This window comes from Notolepis coatsorum, assembly GCF_963971535.1.
Source record: "Notolepis coatsorum genome assembly, chromosome: 6".
In the NCBI taxonomy this organism is placed as follows: Eukaryota; Metazoa; Chordata; class Actinopteri; order Aulopiformes; family Paralepididae; genus Notolepis; species Notolepis coatsorum.
In genome coordinates, this window is record NC_140170.1 from 54,356,613 (window position 1) to 54,381,612 (window position 25,000).

At 42.6% G+C, this 25,000-nt stretch overlaps 1 protein-coding gene across 1 annotated transcript in view; it reads left to right on the top strand.

The window, feature by feature from the left end:
- LOC311229489 (cytosolic carboxypeptidase 1-like) overlaps window positions 1-25,000 on the top strand; it is a gene marked incomplete at both ends in the record, with an annotated part of 214,729 nt that overhangs the window by 62,201 nt on the left and 127,528 nt on the right. The window contains 1 exon segment of the mRNA XM_084315567.1: window positions 279-397. Within this exon segment, the coding sequence (XP_084171693.1) occupies window positions 279-397 (119 nt within the window).

A 25,000-nucleotide genomic window follows, 5' to 3' on the forward strand; every position in this document is an offset into this window, starting at 1 on the left:
AGAGTTCCAGGGGGGGCAAGAGTTCCAGGGGGGGCAAGAGTTCCAGGGGGGCAAGAGTTCCAGGGGGGCATTACCGTGGTGGGGTCCGACTGATCACCTGACATAACACCAGCCTCCTTCTCCCCTGCTCTCCAGTGGCTCCTCCGCCTCCCCCCTTCTCCAGTGGGCCCCCCCCTCTTCAGTGGCTCCTCCGCCCCCCCCCCTTCTCCAGTGGGCCCCCCCCTCTTCAGTGGCTCCTCCGCCCCCCCCCTTCTCCAGTGGGCCCCCCCCCTCTTCAGTGGCTCCTCCGCCCCCCCCTTCTCCAGTGGGCCCCCCCCCTCTTCAGTGGCTCCTCCGCCCCCCCCTTCTCCAGTGGGCTCCCCCCTCTTCAGTGGCTCCTCCGCCCCCCCCTTCTCCAGTGGGCCCCCCCCTCTTCAGTGGCTCCTCCGCCCCCCCCTTCTCCAGTGGGCTCCACCCCCTCCTCTTCAGTAACCCCCCCCCCTCTTTAGTGCCCCCCCCCCCCCCCCCTCCTATTCAGTGCCCCCCCCCCATCTCCCTCACAGGCCTAATTGCTCTTGTGCAGCTCGACCCGTTCTGAAATTTTGGAATTTCAAATCCCAACCGTCGCCTTTGAAACGGTGGGGAGTTACCAAGTTGTAAATTCCACGTCGCAGAGCGGTCGAGCGGGTGGGAGACACATGATAGGCCAATAGATGTGTCAATCATGAAGCTGCTAGATATGTCCAATTATAGCTTCGATAGAGTGGCAGTGGGCCGGGCTCCTGGACGCCAGCCAGGCTGTAGGAATGAGCCCCGGGCGGACGACACTCCAACTATCTGCTGGGGAATGCTGGGACTTGGAGTTCCTGTCAGCGCTGGTTAATCCCGGCCTGTAGTCAATTAGACCGCGAGGAGCTACAGTGATTCTCAGTGCTGTCCTCACGCACATCTCTGAGAAAACCTCTTGGCTTGCAGTAATTAAACCACACTGACAGTTACTGGTCGGTGACTGTCAGCGCTTAATTAAAGTTAACGAGAAAAACACTGTAATGACATCACAGATACTTTTGGAAGGACGAGTGAATACTTGTTAGGCAACTTTTTTGGAAAGAGAAAAGTGTTGAGAGATGTTGACCTTAAGAACACAACCTCTGTACATACAGTACACGACTTCAAATAATTTTTCTTTTTTTTTATTTGTCTTTTTTCCCCCTCCATTTTCCTCCGATTTTCTCCCATCCCAATGTTAGTCGTATGCCAATTCCCAGTCCCTTCCTGGTCGCTGCGCACTTACCCCCCACAGTCAGATCATCTGGGAGAGTGGAGGCTACCACGTGCTTCCTCCGACACACGTCCAGCCAATCACCGCTTCTTTTCACCTGGCAGCGCGGATTCTCATTGAGAGGGCGTAGCGTGTGGGAGGACCACACTATCCCCCTCACGTCCAATCCGCGCTTAGCAGTCGCCCCGACCGAACTGTAGGAGTCGCTGTTTACAACGACCCGGACCCACCCCGCCAGCTTCTCCCACCCTCTGATACAGCCAATTGTATCAGTGCAGACGGCCAGCCAAGCTGGTGACAACCCCGGAGCTGTGAGCTGGATTCGAACAGGCAAATCCAGCTCAGCTCCGGGGCTGGTGACGAACGCAATCTCCGCTCGGCCACCTAACCGCCCGACTTCAAATAATCTTAAAGATTCAGCACAATAGAAATGTGATTGGTTTTTACAGAAGGTTTGTGGATGTACTGTACAGTAACATTACCCCAAATGTTAGAACTGTTGTCAGTTGTCAGCATTTATAAAGGTATCAGCGGTTTTAGATACAATTATAGGTGCTTTTTGTAGTTCAAAAACATGCATCCACAGCAACTGTATCGCCTGCTAACAGGTTAGCCAGGGTTAGCACAGGTTACACACACACACACACACACACACACACACACACACACACACACACACACACACACACACACACACACACACACACACACACACACACACAGAGAGGGAGGGAGGGAGAGAGAGAGAGAGAGAGAGAGAGAGAGAGAGAGAGAGAGAGAGAGAGAGAGAGAGAGAGAGAGAGAGAGAGAGAGAGAGAGAGAGAGAGAGAGAGAGAGAGAGAAGCCCAGGATGTAGAGTAGATGGTTTATTGATGGTTAGCTTGGTCCTACTGTCGTTCTACAGCTGCACTACCACATGTGGCCTGCAGATGGAGCCACCGCTACAGATATCACACAACTTTACACAGAGGCTTTAGTCACTTTAGAAAGATAGACGATAGAAAGAATACGGACTCAGAGGTTGCCAGTGAACGCAAGGCTTTTCTGAGTCAATAATTAAGCAACAAATTATGTACAACAACATTTTTTAATTTGATTTCATGAACATTAATCTAGAACACATGGAAAAGCTTCTCGTGTCTTTTACAGTGTGATAACCCTTGTGGCTACGATAACCTGGATGGTAAACTACTTCAACTGTCAGAGAGAATTGTAGCGATGCCACCGTGTCATATCTTTTTTTATTTAAGTCTGAATGAAGGTGTTGTTCCTCGGATGTGGAAGGTGGCGAAGGTCACTCGATTCTCTACCACCAAAAAATACCAAAGAATCTTTTAATGGGCAAAATAGTATCCTGCCTGTTTTGAGCAAAATCATGGAGGGTGTTGTATTTAAACAGATGCAGCACTATCTCTCAGAAAACAGCATCAACACTAAGCCTTAACACAACTAACAGATGACTGTTTACAACAGATTGACAGAACGCTAATGGTGGGCACTGTACTATTGGACTTCAGTGGAGCCTTTGATCTAATAGATCATGAGTTGCTACTAATCAAATGATCTGCTTATGGATGTAAAACATCAGCTATCAATTGGATGAAAGTGATTTATTTAATAGACAACAGTGTGTTTTATTTAATGGTACCATGTCAAGCTTTAGATTACTACAATGCGGAATTCCACAGGGGAATTGTAGACTGGTGTGATGGCTGTTTTCTGGATTTAAATGTATCCGAAACCAAAGAAATTATTATCTCACCAAAACACATAGCCGTCGCTCCAACAACCATCCACGGAGCTGAGGTGGAAATTGTCCAGAACTACAAATATTTAGGAACTGTGTTTGATGACAAACTTAAATTTAGCGACAACGCAGATGTTATAATAAAAAAGGCTCATCAGCGGCTGTACTGTCTTCGTAAACTAAACTCCTTTTGGAGTCGACCAGAGAACGTTTTATTCTTCCTTTATTGAAAGTATTCTAACCTTTTCATTTGTATGTTGGTTCACATCCCTCTGTCAAAGAGACAAGAACAGACTGCAAGGTGTTGTCAACCTTAGCAAAAAAAAATCGGCAGAACACAAAGATCCCTACAGTGCTCAAGAAAGCAGATAAGATAATTAGTGACTCCACACATGTCCTTCATGTGTGTTTTGACCTGCTGCCCTCAGGAAAGCGCTTTAGACAGCCTGCCTGCAAAACAAACAGAAGGAAGTTTGGGTTTGTTCCAGAGGCTATTCGACTGGTGAATGGCCACAGTACAAGGAATTGTCAGTCCACTAATATGCACCTTTTGACCCCTTGATTTTAAGATATGTTTTTTTTGTACTGACCGAATTTATTTATTGGACTTGACAGATCAACAATGTAGGGATCCCGTTCTGGCAGTGTCATGTCTCTTGTGCTTTGGTAGTGTCATGTATGTCTCTTGTCCCCTGTTTTGTCTTGGATGTGTAGAAGTGCAGCTGTTTGCCGCTCTAAATGGCCCCTTGCAGGACTAATAAAGTATTTTTTAATTGAATTGAACTCTTTAGGACCTCTCCTATAAAGCATATTCACAAATGATCTGCCATGATGTGTCTTAAAAAATGCATCTGATGATGATACTACCATGTATGCATCAGCAGACGAGACTGAGGAGCTTAGCAAAGTCCTCCAAAGTGAGTTGATGGTGGTAACGCATAGGGTTTCTGAAAACAAGCTCAAACTGAATATCTCAAAAACGAAGAGTCTGTAGGCTCCAAGCATGCTTTAAAAATAGACCAGAAGCTAATCATATCTTTACAAGGAGTGATGATTGAGCAGGTTACTGAGGGAGGCCAAATTATTGGGCGTCACACTTGACAAAACACTTTCACGGTCCACTCACATTAATAAGCTGGTTGCCAAAATGAGCAGAGGCATTTAAATAATTAGAAGGTGTGCCTATTTCTTAACAGAAATTACAAGGGTACAAGTAATAGAATCCCTACTCTTATTATCCCACCTTGACTACTGTCCAGCAGTCTAGTCTAGTGCCTCAAAACAAGAGCTTAACGAGATCCAACTGACTCAGAACAGAGCCGCCCGCCTGGCCCTTCACTGTTCAATGAGGAAGGGATGCACGCCAGGCTGTCATGGTTGAGGGTGGAAGACAGACTGGCTTGTATTTGTATTTGATAGAAATATCTGTACCTTGAGAGTGCCTATATGTTTATATACACAGATGATACATACTAAAGATCAACATGTTTATAATACCAGACATGCAGCTATGGAAAGATTCAGGCTTCCACTACCAAAAACGAATTCATTAAAGAAAACTGTAATGTACTGTACAGTATAGAGCTATGTCAAACTGGAACAAACTGCCATTACATCTAACACATCTTACCAGTAAGACAAGTTTCTTTTTTTTATCCACTTTTTCTCCTTATTTTTCTCCCATCCCAATTTCGTATTTCCAATTCTTCCCTCCCCTGTCTTGAACGTTGCTAGACTATGCCTCCCACTGGTCGGCTGTAGTGAGGATAGACGCCTTGCATCACGTGTCCCCTCCGGTACACGAGGAGGCAGCCTGTTGCATCTTTTCACCGCAGCAGCTCGAACTCTCAGTGGCGAGGAGTAACGCGTGGGAGGCTCACGCTTCCCCCGATACTTCCTGTTTCCGCTGTACCGGCGTCACCCAACCGACCTGTAGGAGTCGCTGTCCACAACGTCCAATCCCCACCCACCGGCTTTCCCACCCTCTAACACTGCCAATTGTGTTTGTATGACGGCCGGCCAAGCCGGTAGCAACGCCAAGAGCTGGGCTCGATACCAGCATCTCCTGTTTCAAAAAGAAATAGAGAACAGCGATTTTACAGAAATAAATTATTTTATGATATCAATTTTTTTTTTTTTTTTAACCAATTAGGGCATTTGTGTGGTGGTAGATGAGAGTTGGGACCTCTGTCACCTCTCCATCTCTGTGGAGCTTCATTCATGTAGACCAGGGCTATTCAACTAAATTGTTCAGGGGGCCACATTGTCAGAAACCCAAGGGGCAAGGGGCCGGACTGCCACGGCGCCTCCCCGTGCTATGAATATATGTACACTTGACACAACACGCAACCACATTTTCACAACTTTTATTTAACTACATTGCAAAAGTAGTATACTTTTCAAAAAAAGTGCTTCATTTATGTGCCACATCTGCAACATCTCCTGCAAAAAGTGCTTAATTTATGACTGTGCAACAACTGCAACATCTCTTCAACATTTCAATATACAAATTAAATAAAAAACAAACAAGTGCATGATGTGCATCTGAACATTCTAACATCAACACTTGAACAAAAAAACACATTTATAGTGCAGCTGAGCTTATGAAAAAGTGCTTCATGTCTGTGCAACAACAGCAAATCACAGCATCTTATTAGCACTTATTGTCCACTCTTAACTCTCAAACATCAGGGGGGTGGGGGGCAGACAGGCCTAGCCTACATACACACATCTAATGAGAGCGATTGCACTTCTTTGACTGGGCAATGGCAGAGAAAGAGGGTTCATAGGAAGTGAGGGCTACCCGCAAACAGTGATGCAAATGCTCATTTGTCAAGGAGGCACGGTTGCTTGTTTTAATGGCATTCATGTGAGAGAAACTGGATTCACAGGTGTATGTTGAGCCAAACATTGTTAGCACAGATATTGCCAGCGTTTTTATTTTGGGGAATGTCTTGACATGATACACTTTATCCAAAATGTTGTGGTGGATTCATTCTCAAGTGCCTGCTTCAGAGCAGATGATGCTTGCATGTCAATTATTTCAAGTTGCAGGAGACCTTCATCAATGTGAAGTGATGCAAGGAACTCTTGTCCTTTTGTGGAAATAGCAGCTACATTGGCAAATGGGTTGCTCACAAAATGCATCAATTCTCTGGACATGTCAAATTCATCAAATCAACTTGCAAAGTTTTCCCTCAATTTATCAATGAAATCTGTCATTAATTGAGTTGAGTTTTGGCTCAATTGTGTGTGTTAACGTTGACACAAAAAAAAAAAAAAAAAAAAAAAAAAAATTATATTATCATGTAATCTTTGGCGGGCCGGTCAGAATCATCCCGCGGGCCGGATCTGGCCCGCGGGCCGCCAGTTGAATAGCCCTGATGTAGACAGACAAATTACCAACTTTACTGCCATTATTATTCTTTGTTTTGGTGTCGTTGCTTGTACAATGTGCATGGAAGTATTGTTTTATTCTGATTGTACAATGATTTTATGTTTGAATGTGTTATGTTATTTTGAGAGGACCCCAGGAAGAGTAGTTGTTACTTTAATGGGGATCCTAAATAAACTTAAAGTTAAACGTTTGTGTGTAAATGAGAGAGAATGTAACTATCTCTCTCTCTCTCTCTCTCTCTCTCTCTCTCTCTCTCTCTCTCTCTCTCTCTCTCAGGGCGGCGATTGATACGTTGGCTGCTTTGATGACCACAAGTAAGTTCAATATTCATTTTCTTTATTGTTTCACCTCTACCCAGTGGTGGAAAGTATTTATACTTTTACTGTACTTTTGATTATACTTGTACTTTAATTAGTATTTTCACTTTAGAAAAATCTGTACTTTTCCTCCACTACATGTATCTGAAGCCTTCAGTTGCTAGTCACTTTGAATGCAAATATTTTACATAGAAAACATTTTGATCAGCAGAGCAGCAGAACTGGACCACATACTGTACCACTTTAACACAACCTTTAATCAGAGCAGCATAACTGGACCACATACCACTTTAACATAACGTTTAATCAGAGCAGCAGAACTGGACCACATACCACTTTAACATAACCCTTAATCAGAGCAGCAGAACTGGACCACATACCACTTTAACATAACCCTTAATCAGAGCAGCATAACTGGACCACATACCACTTTAACATAACGTTTAATCAGAGCAGCATAACTTGACCACATACCACTTTAACATAACCTTTAATCAGAGCGGCATAACTGGACCACATACCACGTTAACATAACCTTTAATCAGAGCAGCATAACTGGACCACATACCACTTTAACATGACCATTAATCTGAGCAGCATAACTGGACCACATACTACTTTAACATCACATTTAATCAGCAGCATAACTGGACCACATACCACTTATCATCACTTTTAATCAGAGCAGCAGAACTGGACCACATACCACTTTAACATAACCTTTAATCAAAGCGGCATAACTGGACCACATACTACTTTAACATAACGTTTAATCAGAGCAGCAGAACTGGACCACATACCACTTTAACATAACCTTTAATCAGAGCGGCATAACTGGACCACATACCACTTTAACATAACGTTTAATCAGAGCAGCAGAACTGGACCACATACCACTTTAACATAACCCTTAATCAGAGCAGCATAACTGGACCACATACCACTTTAACATGACCATTAATCTGAGCAGCATAACTGGACCACATACCACTTTAACATAACCTTTAATCAGAGCGGCATAACTGGACCACATACCACTTTAACATAACCTTTAATCAGAGCAGCATAACTGGACCCCATACCACTTTAACATAACCCTTAATCAGAGTAGCATAACTGGACCACATACCACTTTAACATAACGTTTAATCAGAGCAGCAGAACTGGACCACATACCACTTTAACATAACCCTTAATCAGAGCAGCAGAACTGGACCACATACCACTTTAACATAACCCTTAATCAGAGCATCAGAACTGGACCACATACCACTTATCATCACTTTTAATCAGAGCAGCAGAACTGGACCACATACCACTTTAACATAACCTTTAATCAGAGCAGCAGAACTGGACCACATACCACTTTAACATAACCCTTAATCAGAGCAGCAGAACTGGACCACATACCACTTTAACATAACCTTTAATCAAAGCGGCATAACTGGACCACATACTACTTTAACATAACGTTTAATCAGAGCAGCAGAACTGGACCACATACCACTTTAACATAACCTTTAATCAGAGCGGCATAACTGGACCACATACCACTTTAACATAACGTTTAATCAGAGCAGCAGAACTGGACCACATACCACTTTAACATAACCCTTAATCAGAGCAGCATAACTGGACCACATACCACTTTAACATGACCATTAATCTGAGCAGCATAACTGGACCACATACCACTTTAACATAACCTTTAATCAGAGCGGCATAACTGGACCACATACCACTTTAACATAACCTTTAATCAGAGCAGCATAACTGGACCCCATACCACTTTAACATAACCCTTAATCAGAGTAGCATAACTGGACCACATACCACTTTAACATAACGTTTAATCAGAGCAGCAGAACTGGACCACATACCACTTTAACATAACCCTTAATCAGAGCAGCAGAACTGGACCACATACCACTTTAACATAACCCTTAATCAGAGCATCAGAACTGGACCACATACCACTTATCATCACTTTTAATCAGAGCAGCAGAACTGGACCACATACCACTTTAACATAACCTTTAATCAGAGCAGCAGAACTGGACCACATACCACTTTAACATAACCCTTAATCAGAGCAGCATAACTGGACCACATACCACTTTAACATAACGTTTAATCAGAGCAGCATAACTGGACCACATACCACTTTAACATAACGTTTAATCAGAGCGGCATAACTGGACCACATACCACTTTAACATAACGTTTAATCAGAGCAGCAGAACTGGACCACATACCACTTTAACATAACCCTTAATCAGAGCAGCATAACTGGACCACATACCACTTTAACATACCGTTTAATCAGAGCAGCATAACTGGACCACATACGACTTTAACATGACCTTTAATCAGAGCAGCATAACTGGACCCCATACCACTTTAACATAACCCTTAATCAGAGTAGCATAACTGGACCACATACCACTTTAACATAACCCTTAATCAGAGCAGCATAACTGGACCACATACCACTTTAACATAACGTTTAATCAGAGCAGCATAACTGGACCACATACCACTTTAACATGACCTTTAATCAGAGTAGCATAACTGGACCCCATACCACTTTAACATGACCATTAATCAGAGCAGCATAACTGGACCACATACCACTTTAACATCACCTTTAATCAGAGCAGCATAACTGGACCACATACCACTTTAACATCACCTTTAATCAGGAGCATAACTGGGCCACATACCACTTTAACATGACCTTTAATCAGCAGCATAACTGGACCACATACCACTTTAACATCACCTTTAATCAGAGCAGAACTGGACCACATACCACTTTAACATCACCTTTAATCAGAGCAGAATTGGACCACATACCACTTTAACATGACCTTTAATCAGAGCAGAATTGGACCACATACCACTTTAACAAGTTAAACATTTTAACAAGGTTAAAACACTGACATAGGGTCATCTTCTCTGCAAACAGGAAGTCTGTGCTTTCCACATTAACACTATGTGTCATTCCCAGAGCAACATGTAACACAATGTACCACTATGTGTCATTCCTAGAGCAACATGTGACCATCATTGCCTTAAAGGGTCTTTCTCTTTGTTTTCTTCTCCTTCTTCTGTCTCTGTGTGAAACACTAAGTACATTTTTTTATCAAATCAAAATGTATTTGTAAGGCCCGACCACACACGTTAATGTCCCCATGGGCCGGACACGTCTTATTTAACACATTTGGCGCCAAACCAGAGATAAGTCGTGTTAACTCGCCATGCATTGGACGCCAGGCCCGAGATATCTCGGGTTTTGGTCGTTTTTTCTTTTATTCTATATTCATTATTCATCCACTGACCTCGGTGTTGCCATAAGAAAATATTTTGAGATTGAAAAAGTGCAATACCGGCCGCATCCTGCCAGATGGCAGTGTCGCCCACCCTTTGAAACCTTATATCTAACCCTGTGTTACACTCAAATGTCTCCGGGCGCTATATTTAGACAGAGCCGAGTAAATCACTTCATCTGACCACTTCGAAACGCATCTGGCACACTCGATACATAAGTTGTGCCAAATTATGTCCAGGACCAGATGGACACCAATACTGGAAATCAGACAATTGGAATAATCTTTTTGGAATACCCCAGACCAAAGGTAAGGACTATCTAACACCAATTTCAGCTTGATCCAACAATGTTTTGATCGATCCAGCTGATCAGCTTCTGTAGTGTTCAACACGAATGCCGTTACTGGCCATCAAAGCATAATAAAACGCCCCCCCCCCTTTCATGCATTCATGATGAAACATAATACCTATTATATACATTTGATTTGGAAAAAGTAGCGTGTCCAGGCAAGAAATGCCAACGCGTATAGTGGAATACATGTAGCGCCCTATAACTAGGGGACATCCGATCCATATGCTGTGATTGATTATGCCGTGGACCAAATCGACATTGGATGTACCAGATGGCGATCAAACAATTGGAATATTATTTTTGGAATACTCCCGGCCACAGGTAAGGACTATCTGACGTAAATTCTGGCTCCATTGTGCTATGTTTTCATACCGATCCAGCTGATCAGCGTTTTTAGCATTCAACACTAATACCGTTACTGGTAATCAATAATCAGAAACACTGAATGTCAAGTCAAGAAGAAACAATAAAACAAGAACAAAACAAAAAACCCATGAAATCCAAAATAAAATGTAAAAAAAAAAAAATGCAACACTCCCAGACATACCCCACACGAAGGTAAGGAAAAACTCACTAAAACATTGCGATAGGAAAAAAGCACCACAGGCAATGTGGAGGGGAGAAACCTTAGAAGGGCCGTTCAAGGGGGGATCTCCCTTCTTAGATGTCGGTGATAGTAGTGTTGCAGTAAAACATGTGAAACAGTTGGTAAGCACATGTTACATGTCATGAAACACAAGCACCTGGGGTACATAAGAACATTTTGAAAGATTGAAAATAGAGCTGATGACGGATCCATTTGAGGTATGGGGGCGGCGTAGAGAGGATCGCATCCATCATCCGGCCATCACCACGGGACGTCCACCACTCCGGTCACAGGGAGACGGGGACAGGCGTTAGACACTTTGCGTGTTTGTCATGGGCGGACATAGCAATAGATACATGTAGTAAGCATATATGTGAATAGAATATGAATGAATTAATGAAAAAGTTAATTTTTGAACATGTATTCTTTACATTCCTCTAAATAAATCATAATATAAAGCTTTGTAAAACTGAATAATCAGAATGAAAAAGAAATTATAAACAAAAAGTCAAGAGCAATGTAGTTAGTTAGTTGACATGTTCAAAAAAGGAGTAGAGGGAAGCTAGCTTATTGATCCCTACCCCCTTACCTTTAAATGTTTTCCTCCATTAATTTGACTTGATATAACATAATTTTGTATAATACATTATATAATATACATTTTACTATAGTACATTTTAAACTTAAGTCGCTTGACAGCAGTAAATACAATACAACACTACATAACACAATATAACATAACTTCGTTTATCAGCATTACTCAATTCTATATTTCTCTAATGTGTATTTTTTAAGCTGCTTTTTAAATTGTGCAATATGTTTACTCATTTTGATGTTTTCAGGTAAGTTATTCCACAACTTCCAACCACAAATGGATATGCAAATGTTTTCAGCGTAGTGTGTGTACATTGGTAGTTTAAGATTCCCTCTCCCTCTTAAAGGGGAACTATTTTACTATTTCTTTCACTCTTTGGGCACTTTTACACAATTCCTGTGAGTCTATGGAACACCTCTGTAAGGTTTTTTTCAAAAAAAAATTCATTGTTTTGTATTTCTAATCAAGTACTCAAAAACAGCATTTTTCTACCTCAAGATCTTAAGCCGTTTTTGAGGCTGGGCTCCAACCACTGTGTGGCCTGGTGCCAACTGCCACATCAACTGCCACATTATTATGCAGCTGAAAAATCTCTGACATCACATATATGCACATTTTCAGATGACTCAGTTCAGTGAGGGTGAATATTGTGAGAGGAGAATTGGAAGAATGCGCCAATATAAGAATTAGAGACATAGATCCTATTAATATAAGTCCACATAGCTAGGAAACAATGCTAAACACTGAAAAAGGCCATTTATAAGATAGTTCCCCTTTAAGTTATATTCTCCTTCCCTGTCTCTGAACCATCTTTGAATGTTGCCTGGGATTAATTTATATCTGGCTTTGTATACAATGAGAGCAGTTTTGAAATCAACTAAGTCCATACATTTAAATGTTTGTAACTTTAGAAATAAGTCATTGGTGTGTTCATAATATCCTACATTGTTGACTATTCATATTGCTTTTTTTGCATGGTGCATATTGGCTGTAGAGTAGAAGTACTTAACCCAGCAATGAACTAGAACAGGCATGGTTTAGACGTTGTAGGTCAGACAGAACACGGTATGAAGCTGATCCATGACATCAATGGTGCACATAACCAATGTGGGGGTAGAACAATCTTGGCCAACACCCTGAGACATCCACCACCTTTGTCAACACTATGAGACAAACACTCAGAGAGATGGGGAGATGGGGACAGGGATTAGAGAGTTCCCATGTTTGTAGTGGGTGGAGTAGGAGCAATACATACATGTAGTGGGCATATATATGCATACATGGTGACAATAGAATCAAAGTATATAAGAGAATTGTGAAATAAATGTATGGATAGAACTAAGAACTACTGCAAGCGGATGAGATACAAGACGATGGCTCAGGGCCGTATGCCCCGGGGGCCAGGAGAAACCACTCAGAATAGGTCGAGGCAGAGCAGGTATGGTTCAGCGCTGCAGGTCAGACAGAAGGCGATATGAAGCTATTCCATGGGGCCGGTGGTGCTCATGTCCAGTATGAGGTAGAAGGTCACTGGAATGTTTATCTCCATAAATGCACTGGTAGAGACAGAGACAGGGGTTAAAAGATTATGACAGATAACAGATAACAGACATCCTAACTAAACTAGACAGATTAAGCTAAGGGTCACTCCCAGACCAGGGGAGATCAGGGTAGGTTGAAGGAGAGAGAGAAAAGATGGGTCTTAAGCAGGGATTTAAAAGCTTCGACAGTGCAGGCGCCCCTGACGACGGCAGGTCATTTGTTCCACAGGTAGGGAGCGTGGTAGACAAAGGCTCTGTGGCCGGCGTATTTCTTTTTAACCCTAGGGATCGATGGAAGCCAGGCTGCTAGACAGACCTGGTCAGGAGGGTTGAGCACCAGGCTGCTAGACAGACAGACCTGGTCAGGAGGGTTGAGCACCAGGCTGCTAGACTGACCTGGTCAGGAGGGTTGAGCACCAGGCTGCTAGACAGACCTGGTCAGGAGGGTTGAGCACCAGGCTGCTAGACAGACAGACCTGGTCAGGAGGGTTGAGCACCAGGCTGCTAGACTGACCTGGTCAGGAGGGTTGAGCACCAGGCTGCTAGGCAGACAGACCTGGTCAGGAGGGTTGAGCACCAGGCTGCTAGACAGACCTGGTCAGGAGGGTTGAGCACCAGGCTGCTAGACAGACAGACCTGGTCAGGAGGGTTGAGCACCAGGCTGCTAGACAGACAGACCTGGTCAGGAGGGTTGAGCACCAGGCTGCTAGACAGACAGACCTGGTCAGGAGGGTTGAGCACCAGGCTGCTAGACAGACAGACCTGGTCAGGAGGGTTGAGCACCAGGCTGCTAGACAGACAGACCTGGTCAGGAGGGTTGAGCACCAGGCTGCTAGACAGACACACCTGGTCAGGAGGGTTGAGCACCGGGCTGCTAGACAGACAGACCTGGTCAGGAGGGTTGAGCACCGGGCTGCTAGACAGACAGACCTGGTCAGGATGGCAGACAATAGGATTCGGGGAACGAGGTCAGAAAGGATTTATGTCCAAAGTCTTTTGCTCAAAAGCGTGTATTTATCCGGTCGGTTTTGCAGACACTCACCTTGTCAGTTTGATTGATGTGTTTTCCAGCAGCGAGGCAGGAATGATGTTGACGTGTTAATGTGGAAGGTGTTCTTCCTTGTAGGGCGTGTGGTTGTTTTTAGGAGCGATGGAGAGCCAGAAAAAGAGACGGTAGAGGAGGAATTCTTAGGCCACATGCCCCCCCCCCCCCTCTGCACCCCCCCCCCCCCCCCCCCTGCACCCCCCCCTCCCTCGCTGTGCTCTAGTCTGTATTCCTGGCGTCCTTCAGACTTCCAACATACAGGGCTCCATGATCCCAAGTAAACCAACTGTCCAAAATGTGTTTTGACCTGTTTTCTTTTTTTTTCTTTTTTATTATTAAGTACTACATTCATTATGTGGTCAAGTTCAAGTTCAAGTTTCTTTATTATTTGTCATGCAGAAATACAGACTACTTTGCATGACATGTTTCTTTCTGTTTAGCTCCTGAGAGTGTGCCGGATAATAATAAGATAGTATAAATAAGTATAATAAGTAAAAAATAGAAAGTCAAGAGGTCAAGTCAACACAAGTGTAAACAACAATTGTTCAGTATACCTCTATATACAGTATGTACATCTGGTACAAAAATGGTGAGGTATAGCTTAGCTTGTGGTGCCACCATTGTGGTGGTGAGGTGCAATAAGGAATAAGGAATGAGAGATGTGCAATTCCCTTACCAATAATATAAATATAAAGTGTAAAGTGTAAAAGTGTAAAGTGTATATATATATACACACATTTGACCCCCCTCCCTTATATTAAAGGGGTATTTAATTTGAGTAGAGCTTGTCTAGTTTCAGCAGTCTGACCTTTATATGTACAGTCATCCACATGTAAACTAGCAGCCACTACTGTCCCGCGAGCTGCTGCCCTGACGTCTGCTGTCAACACCACCATCCTTCCAGCTGTCAGGCTCCTCACTCACTCCCCTTTATTTTGAGGACCATGTCTAAATATCATACTTCTGAATCATAAACAAACAACTACTGCTCTAGGCTAGAGATTTCAATGAAACAATTTTGAGTGAAAGGTACATAATTGTTTCGGCATTTGATTTGTTTACATATTCATTACATTTGACACATAAAAGCAGATCTGGGTCAGTATATGTTGTAGGTTTAAGTGTGCTGTGTATCTTTGCCCGGCATGCAATGTTGGGCAGTTGTTACCATGGTTACCTGCTGTCTCTCTAGACGTCACGTTCCCTCAGCTCTTCATTATAACAGTCTCTCTAGTCTAGACGTCATGTTGACGTGTTTTCCAACTTAAATATATATATATATATATATATATATATATATATATATATTATTTTGGAATATTGCAACTACTACACAGAAACGTGAGTACACAAGTTCAAGTTCAACTCAAGTTCAGCCCTATTACTCATTAGCACTAAACGTGATTTTTCTTTATTGTGTAAGACACTTCAGAATGGTATCTTTCAAAAGAGACCAGGCTTATGCATGTGCTATAAGCATAAAGTATAAAGATAAGCTTTGCAAAAAAAGTATGCAGTCCTCAAGTTCAAGGAAAAAAATTGCCGCTTTTCTGGGTGCATGTTAAGAGGTTAAATTTGGGATATTGCAACCACTACAGAAGAATGTGAGTACACAAGTTCAAGTTCAACTCAAGTTGCTACTCTATTTCATTAGCACTAAAAGTGGTTTTCCTTTTTTGCATTAGTAACTTCAGAATGTTATCTTTCAAAAGAGACCAGGCGTATGCATGTGCTATATAACGTATAAAGATAAGCTTTGCAAAAAAAGTATGCCGTCCTCAAGTTCAAGTAAAAAAAATTGCCGCTTTTCTGGGTGCATGTTAAGAGGTTAAAACAATAAAGCATCTTTGAGTAAACTTTGAGTAGAGATTCAAGATTCAAGAGGTTTATTCATCACATATATACACAAGACATAGTGAAATGAAGGTGGCCATGCCCGCTTCGATTGTGCAAAGTATCATTAAGTATCTTTTCTTTTCTTTTCTTGACTCCTTCTGTATCACAAACAGTACTGTATTTGCAAATCTGGTATGTCATAAATGTATAGATGTAGCAGTACTGACTATCTGTATGTCATGTATGTCATATATGTCCTGATGAATTGAAAATGGGGGACCCTGATGTAAACAAGACGAAAGTCTTTCTCTGGTCTGCATCCCCTTAAAATTGTGTGTATTGAGCTGTACTGTATTGTACCCATTCTGCAATCTGTTAATAAAGTTTTCAATCAATCAATCAATCAATCTCGAGGCTGGGGCCAGCATGTCCTCTTTTTTGGAAAGCAAAATATGGTCACCCTAGCCTTTCAGAGACAGTAGATAGCTAGCTTGTTGCTTTCAGAGACAGTAGAGAGCTAGCTTGTTGCTTTCAGAGACAGTAGAGAGTTAGCTTGTTTCTATCAGAGGGAACATGTCTATGTTCCCCGGTTTCTATGTTCCCCGGGTTCTATGTTCCCCGCTTTTTTTTTTTTTTTTTTTTAAAGATGCTCTAAGTTCCCCGGGTTCTAAGTTCCCCGGGTTCTATGTTCCCCCTATGTTCCCCCTATGTAATGTTCGCCGGTAGCCACAAAGGGTTCTATGTTCCCCGGGTTCTATGTTCGCCGTAGCGAGTGGAGATAGTGACTTATTATGTTTCCCCAAGCCTATTCCAAAGATAGTCACTTTTATAGATAATTCATTTGTCTCTCAATGGAGTCACGGATCTAGTCGGGCCATGTTGCATTATGACGACAAAAATCGAATGCAATAAACAGTGTAAAAAAAATTATTTAAAACAACAAAGTTTAGCCTATTAAATCGTTTTTATAAGCGTTTTTTTTAATTTGCTGGATAATTCATTTGTATCTCAACAGAGTCACGGATGTAGTCGGGCCATGTTGCATTATGACGACAAAAATCTAATGCAATAAACAGTGTAAAAAAAATTATTTAAAGGATAACTCCAATTTTTTTTTAAATTAGCTTATTTAACATCTTCCCTGGAGTTAGACAAGAAGATGCATACCTTTTTTGTCTCTGTGCGTGCATTTTAGCTTTGGGAATAGATGCTCTGTTAGCATAGCTTAGCTTCATCACTGGAAGTGGGGGAGGACAGTAGCCTTACAGTGCCTTACAGTGTATTGCAAGGTCTGACATTGACCAAACTTGATATGCATGACCTTGGTGGGCTCTAGGTCAACTCCTGAAAAGGGGGTCAATGTCAGACCTTGCAATCAAAAGTTAGGGGCGCACTGAAATTATGGCAAGGGTTATTAGCCCCCTAACTTTTGATTGCAAAGTCTGACATTGACCCCCTTTTCAGGAGTTGACCTAGAGCCCACCAAGGTCATGCATATCAAGTTTGGTCAATGTCAGACCTTGCAATACACTGTAAGGCACTGTAAGGCTACTGTCCTCCCCCACTTCCAGTGATGAAGCTAAGCTATGCTAACGGAGCGTCTATTCCCAAAGCTAAAATGCACGCACAGAGACAAAAAAGGTATGCATCTTCTTGTCTAACTCCAGGGAAGATGTTAAATAAGCTAATATAAAAAAAAAGTGGAGTTATCCTTTAAAACAACTAAGTTTAGCCTATTAAATCGTTTTTATAAGCATTCGTTCTTATTTGTGTGTGTGTGTGTGTTGTGTGTGCGTTTGCGTGCGTGTGCACGCGCGTTTTACGCAAACTGAGGTAGAGACTGTACGCACGCACGCTCCCCAATAACAGTGCATGTGTGTGTGTGTGTGTGCGTTTGTGTGTGTGTGTTTGCGTGCGTGTGTGCGCGCGTGTGTGTGGGACACAGTGCAGCCCTCGTTCTACAAGACAATTGTGCTCAGATATACAGCCGGCATCGACCGCGTTTTACGCAAACTGAGGTAGAGACTGTACGCACGCACGCTCCCCAATAACAGTGCATGTGTGTGTGTGTGTGTGTGTGCGTTTGTGTGTGTGTGTTTGCGTGCGTGCGTGCGCGCGTGTGTGGGGGACACAGTGCAGCCCTTACAAGACAATTGTGCTCAGATATACAGCCGGCATCGGCCGCGTTTTATCGTAAAGGGTTAACCTTCTGTAGTGTGGCAGTGAAAGGGTTAATGGGTTCAAATTCCGCCTGGGTGAAAACCAGGAATCATAACCGATAGATAGACCATATGGGATTTGATGGCTTGTTTATGTGAACATGAGTAATGTGAAATGTATTCTTTTTTCTTTGACCTCCCGGACTTTGATGTTTGGATTGTCTCCCTCTATGTGTGTGTGTGTATGTAAGCAATAAAATTACTATTATTATTATTATGGTTGCATTTGTGTATTATGTTGGATTGATTATTGACAGATATCTCTACTGTATTTATTTGATTACAGAATAATGTAGCAAAAAAAACATGTTGAATTAATGAGTTAACAGTATGTACAGTGCTGTATGTAGACTGTATAGTACAGTGCTGTATGTAGAGAGCATCTGCAGTACAATACTTCATATAGACTGCATACAGTATGTACAGTACAATACGTTATGCAGAGAGTGTAGACAGTGTACAATACTTTATGTAGATAGTATGTACAGTAATATACTGTATGTAGACAGCATGTACAGTAATATACTTTATGTAGACATTATGTACAGTAATATACTTTATGTAGACATTATGTACAGTACAATACGTTATGCAGATAGTGTAGACAGGACAGTATGTAGACAGTATGTACAATACTTTATGTAGATAGTATGTACAGTAATATACTGTATGTAGACAGTATGTACAGTAATATACTTTATGTAGACATTATGTACAGTAATATACTTTATGTAGACATTATGTACAGCAATATACTGTATGTAGACATTATGTACAGCAATATACTGTATGTAGACAGTATGTACAGTAATATACTTTATGTAGACATTATGTACAGTAATATACTTTATGTAGACATTATGTACAGCAATATACTGTATGTAGACAGTATGTATGGTACAATACAATAGGTAGACAGTACTATCCTTTATAGGCAATACAACAACAGATGGGTTATTTGCTGCAATTACTGATTCAGGTACTGCCTTTTTAATATTGGGAACGATTGAAATCATCCCTGCAATCATCGTGTTTACATTTACATTTACATTTAGTCATTTAGCTGACGCTTTTATCCAAAGCGACTTACAAGTTCTGTGCGACAAGACAGCAAGAAGGGTATAACTCTATCAGCTGAGTAACAATGTTCATCAAAGTGTTGCGTGTTACAGTGTAGGTTAGTTTATTAGGACAAGTGCATGACATTAAGGTTAGTCGGGGTTAGATTTTTTTATTTTATTTTTTTTATCATTTCAGATAATGGTTGAAGAAGTGAGTCTTTAGTCGACGGCGAAAGATTGGACGGGATTCGGCTGTCCTAACTGGGATGGGTAGTTCATTCCACCATTGTGGGGCAAGGACTGAGAATAGGCGGCTTCTCTTTGATGACCCTCCGGGAGCTTGGATAGGAGTAGATCTGAGGCGGCCAGAAGATGCAGAGCGTAGGGGTCTTGAGGGTGTGTAGTTAGAGACCATTGACCGGAGGTAGGCGGGAGCGGTTCCCTTTGCCGCACGGTATGCTAGGTCGAGGGCCTTGAAGCGGATACGTGCAGCAATGGGGAGCCAGTGCAGGTCCCTAAGAAGTGGGGTGACATGGGCCGACTTCGGTAGGTTTGAGATCAGGCGGGCCGCTGCGTTTTGAATGAGTTGAAGAGGCTTGGTGGCAGTGGCCGGGAGGCCAGCTAGCAGTGCGTTGCAGTAGTCGAGGCGGGAGATGACTGTTGATTGGACGAGGAGTTGGGTGGCTTCTTTTGTCAGGAAGGGGCGTATCCTTCTGACGTTGCTCAGGAGGAATCTGCAGGTTCTGGTTGTCGCTGCGATGTGTTGTTGTTGTGGCCTGTGGGCCCCAGATCAGCTGCACGCATCCATTGATCCACCTTGATGTCCCACTACAGTCAGTGTGATCGATGTCTTATTGATGCACAGGGGAAGAGTCAGCTGACAGACTCACTCACACACACACACACACACACACACACGCAAACGCACACACACCCACGCACGCAAACACATACACACAAACGCACACACACACATGCACTGTTATTGGGGAGCGTGCGTGCGTACAGTCTCTACCTCAGTTTGCATAAAACGCGGCCGATGCCGGCTGTATATCTGAGCACAATTGTCTTGTAAGGGCTGCACTGTGTCCCACACACACGCGCACAGGCACGCACGCAAACGCACACACACACACACACACATGCACTGTTATTGGGGAGCGTGCGTGCGTACAGTCTCTACCTCAGTTTGCGTAAAACGCGGTCGATGCCGGCTGTCAACATTTCGGTTTGATAAAACGTGCAGGTTTTAGCCACGCCCCTTCTCCTGGCCCCGCCCCCTCAGTCCGCCCCCTCCCACCCGGCCCCGCCCCCTCCCAATGGAGCTGCCTCGTCGCTGCTGGTCAAAACCGGTATTATTTTGTTTTCCTACTGTGTAGAGTGTAAATGCTATACAAATACAGTAAATTACCTTTTATCAAAATATTAACCATTAAATAAAGGTTGTAATCTGTAAATGCATTTGATTTTACTGTAATTTGACAGTATTTGGAAACCATAGATGCCAGACATTTAGTTTTCTTGCAGCTTTTTTTCCAGTCTACAGTCAGTGAATCCTAAATCTCCACTGGGCAACCACTTAAAGTTATCAGTCCAACAAGGACTGGGTGAACTAGTTGCTACATTAAATTAATCAGATACCTGGTTGAAAGTGAAATGCTGTGAACATCCCTGCATTAAGTGTAAGACAAATTCAGTATAAATTCAGTTTATGTAGTAGTAGCATTAACATGTTCATATTTATTGAAATCTTACAATTCATACATAAATGTTATGATGAATTGAAAATGGGGGAAGAAGTCCTTCTCTGGTCTGCATCCCCTTAACAATTGTGTATTGCACAATACTGTATTGTACCCATCTGTTAAAGTTAGCAATCAATCAATGTATTACCAGTGTCTTTATACCTTCATCACTGTAGGCTACATATTAATACGACAACTCAAGAAGAATCAAGAGGTTTATTTGTCACATACAGTGAAATGCAGGTGGTCACGCCCGCATTGATTGTGCAAAATGCAAAAAAATATAGGTAACAGGATATGTATGATAAAAAAAGACATGCCATGTTCCTGAAAAAGCTATAAAAAATACCTATGGTCATTAATTTAGCAGTGGGAAATGGGAATATCATTTTTGGAACAGTGTGTGTGTCTATTATGTCTGTGTAGTATGTCTGTATGTCTGTATTGAGCCGTACTGTATTGTACCCATTCTGCAATCTGTTAAATAAAGTTTTCATTCATTCTACAGAGAAAAATGAGATAGAAAAAAAGCCAATGCGATTTTGTGTTTTTCCTCAATATCTCTGCAATACCTGCGAGTTACCAGTAACTGTATTTGTCATACCATGACAATTCACGACAACTTTTAAAACGGATCAATTTATTTATATGTATAAATCGCATTCAGGAAATTGGGCATCAGTGAAGGCATGCTATCCGTGGAGGAATGGGAGGAGGGGACAGTGGAGGCGCAGAGGCGCAAACGGCTGTTAGTGTTCACCAACCAACACATTTACACATTCCTGCATTTGTATTGTTTTATCCACAGAAGATTTGCAAACCTTTTGTTCCAGAGACAAAAGCCACAGAGTGGGCAATCAAGAGACACTGGCTAAGTTGATTTGACACGCTCGGTCCGCGGCCGCCTCTGTGCATGAGTCTACTCTCTCCCCTGAGCTCTGAGCTTTATCCGGTCGCGTCGCTGTCTTCTTCTGGTCGCAACGGTCTGACTTCCTGTGATAACGGTCTAATCTACACTGCTGCCACCTGTCGTCACGGAGGAGAATTGCACCCATTTTGAAAAAAAAAGAAAATAATAATAAGTACAAAATACGCACCAATCCGTGAGCCGTGAAGAGGCCGTGCAGAGGGTCGAAAAAACAGGAGAATCTCATTAAAACCGTGAGAGTTGACAGCTAATATCTGAGCACAATTGTCTTGTAGAACGAGGGCTTCACTGTGTCCCACACACACGCGCGCACACACGCACGCACGCAAACACACACACACAAACGCACACACACACACACACACATGCACTGTTATTGGGGAGCGTGCGGGCATACAGTCTCTACCTCAGTTTGCGTAAAACGCATGCGCACACGCACGCAAACGCACACACAACACACACACACACACAAATAAGAACGAATGCTTGTAAAAACGATTTAATAGGCTAAACTTTGTTGTTTTAATTTTTTTTTTACACTGTTTATTGCATTCGATTTTTGTCGTCATAATGCAACATGGCCCGACTAGATCCGTGACTCTGTTGAGATACAAATGAATTATCCAGCAAAAAAAAAAAAAACGCTTATAAAAACGATTTAATAGGCTAAACTTTGTTGTTTTAAATAAATTTGTTTACACTGTTTATTGCATTGGATTTTTGTCGTCATAATGCAACATGGCCCGACTAGATCCGTGACTCTGTTGAGATACAAATGAATTATCCAGCAAATAAAAAAAAACGCTTATAAAAACGATTTAATACGCTAATCTTTGTTGTTTTAAATAATTTTTTTTACACTGTTTATTGCATTCGATTTTTGTCGTCATAATGCAACATGGCCCGACTAGATCCGTGACTCCATTGAGATACAAATGAATTATCTATAAAAGTGACTATCTTTGGAATAGGCTTGGGGAAACATAATAAGTCACTATCTCCACTCGCTACCGGGGAACATAGAACCCGGGGAACATAGAACCCTTTGTGGCTACCGGCAAACATAACATAGGGGGAACATAGGGGGAACATAGAACCCGGGGAACTTATAACCCGGGGAACTTAGAGCATCTTTAAAAAAAAAAAAAAAAAAAAAAAAAACGCGGAACATAGAACCCGGGGAACATAGAATTGATTGATTGAAAACTTTATTAACAGATTGCAGAATGGGTACAATACAGTACAGCTCAATACACACAATTGTTAAGGGGATGCAGACCAGAGAAAGACTTTCGTCTTGTTTACATCAGGGTCCCCCATTTTCAATTCATCAGGACATAATATGACATACATGACATACAGATAGTCAGTACTGCTACATCTATACATTTATGACATACCAGATTTGCAAATACAGTACTGTTTGTGATACAGAAGGAGTCAGGAAAAGGGAGTATATACATTTGACGTAGAAACTGTACATTGGAGGAGGTTGGGTGGGGGGGGGTTGGGTACACTGGGATATTGACAACCATACTGGGTAATCTACATTGGAGGTGGTTGGGGGGGGGGGGGCACACTGTATATACAAGCAAAACTGTACATTGAGGGGGGGGGGGAGACACTGTACAAACAAACAAAATTGTACATTGGACTATTGACAAAACCATACTAGGAAAATGACTGTACATTGGAGGGGGTTGGGTTAGGATATTTACAGGGGCCAGTGTTGAATTGCAGTCTCCCGTAGGTGTCCCTTGAGAGAGGTTTTGAAAGTGGGTAGTGATCCACATTCCTTTACAGCTTTGGGTAGGGCGTTCCACATTGATGTGGCATAATTGCGAAACGTGTTTAGTCCCTTATTTGAGCCGAATCTGGGTTTAACATGATTTGTGGAGCTCCCTCTGGTGTTGTGATCGTGGTATTCACTGACCTTTGGGAAGTATTTTGACATGTACATGGGTACCTTGGTCATGTAGTGTATCTTGTAGACCAGGCCCATTGCAAGTTGCTGTACTCTGTCGTCTACTCTAAGCCATCCTAGGTTGTCAAAGTGGGCAGGGGTGAGGTGGGTTCTAGGAGTAAGGTCAAGCAGTAGTCTGACCAGTTTGTTTTGAGATGTTTGTAATTTTGTTTTTAGCGCCTTTGAGGTGCTTTGGTACCATGAGGTGCAAGCATAGTCGTAGTACCCCTGAATGAGTGCTCCTGCCAGAGTCTTCAGGGTATTCTTGTTTACCAGAGAGGAGATCCGGTACAAGAATCGAGTTCGTTGGTTGACTTTTTTTATTACATTGGATGCCATTTTGTCACAGGAGAGTTTAGCCTCTAGGATGGAACCCAGGTAGGTAATTTCATCTTTCCTTGTGACAATATTGTAACTGAGAAGCCGTCGGTCTTGCTGAGTTTGTTATTTGAACCGAAGAGAATGGACTCTGTTTTGCCCATGTGTAATGATAGTTTGTTATCAGCGAGCCATATGCAGATTCTGCCTAGTTCCGAGCTGAGGGTTTTTTCAACCTGTAACTTGTTCTTGTCAGAGACCAGCAGGGCTGAGTCGTCCGCAAACAGGAACAAGTTGCAGTCACAAGCTGACGACATGTCATTTGCATAAATTAGGAACAGTAGCGGTCCTAGTATGCTTCCTTGTGGAACACCACAGCTCACTGTGAGGGGGGGGGATAGGGTACCGTTTACCTCCACCATCTGTTCCCTCCCCTCAAGGTAGGATTGCATCCAGCTCACTGATAGACTATCAAAACCAATTGCTTTTAGCTTGTCAATCAGAATGGAGTGATTGACCGTGTCAAAGGCCTTTTGTAGGTCCAGCATGACCATGCCGCAGTATTTGCCTGCGTCCACCTCTTGTTTGATGTGGTCATTCAAATAGAAGGCATGTGTCAGTGGAGTGGGATGTTCTGAAGCCAGATTGGAATTCGTAGATTAGATTTTTTTCCGCTAGGTACTTTTCGACCTGTTCGTAGACAATTTTTTCCATGACTTTCGAGATGGAAGTGAGAATAGAAACAGGGCGGTAGTTGCC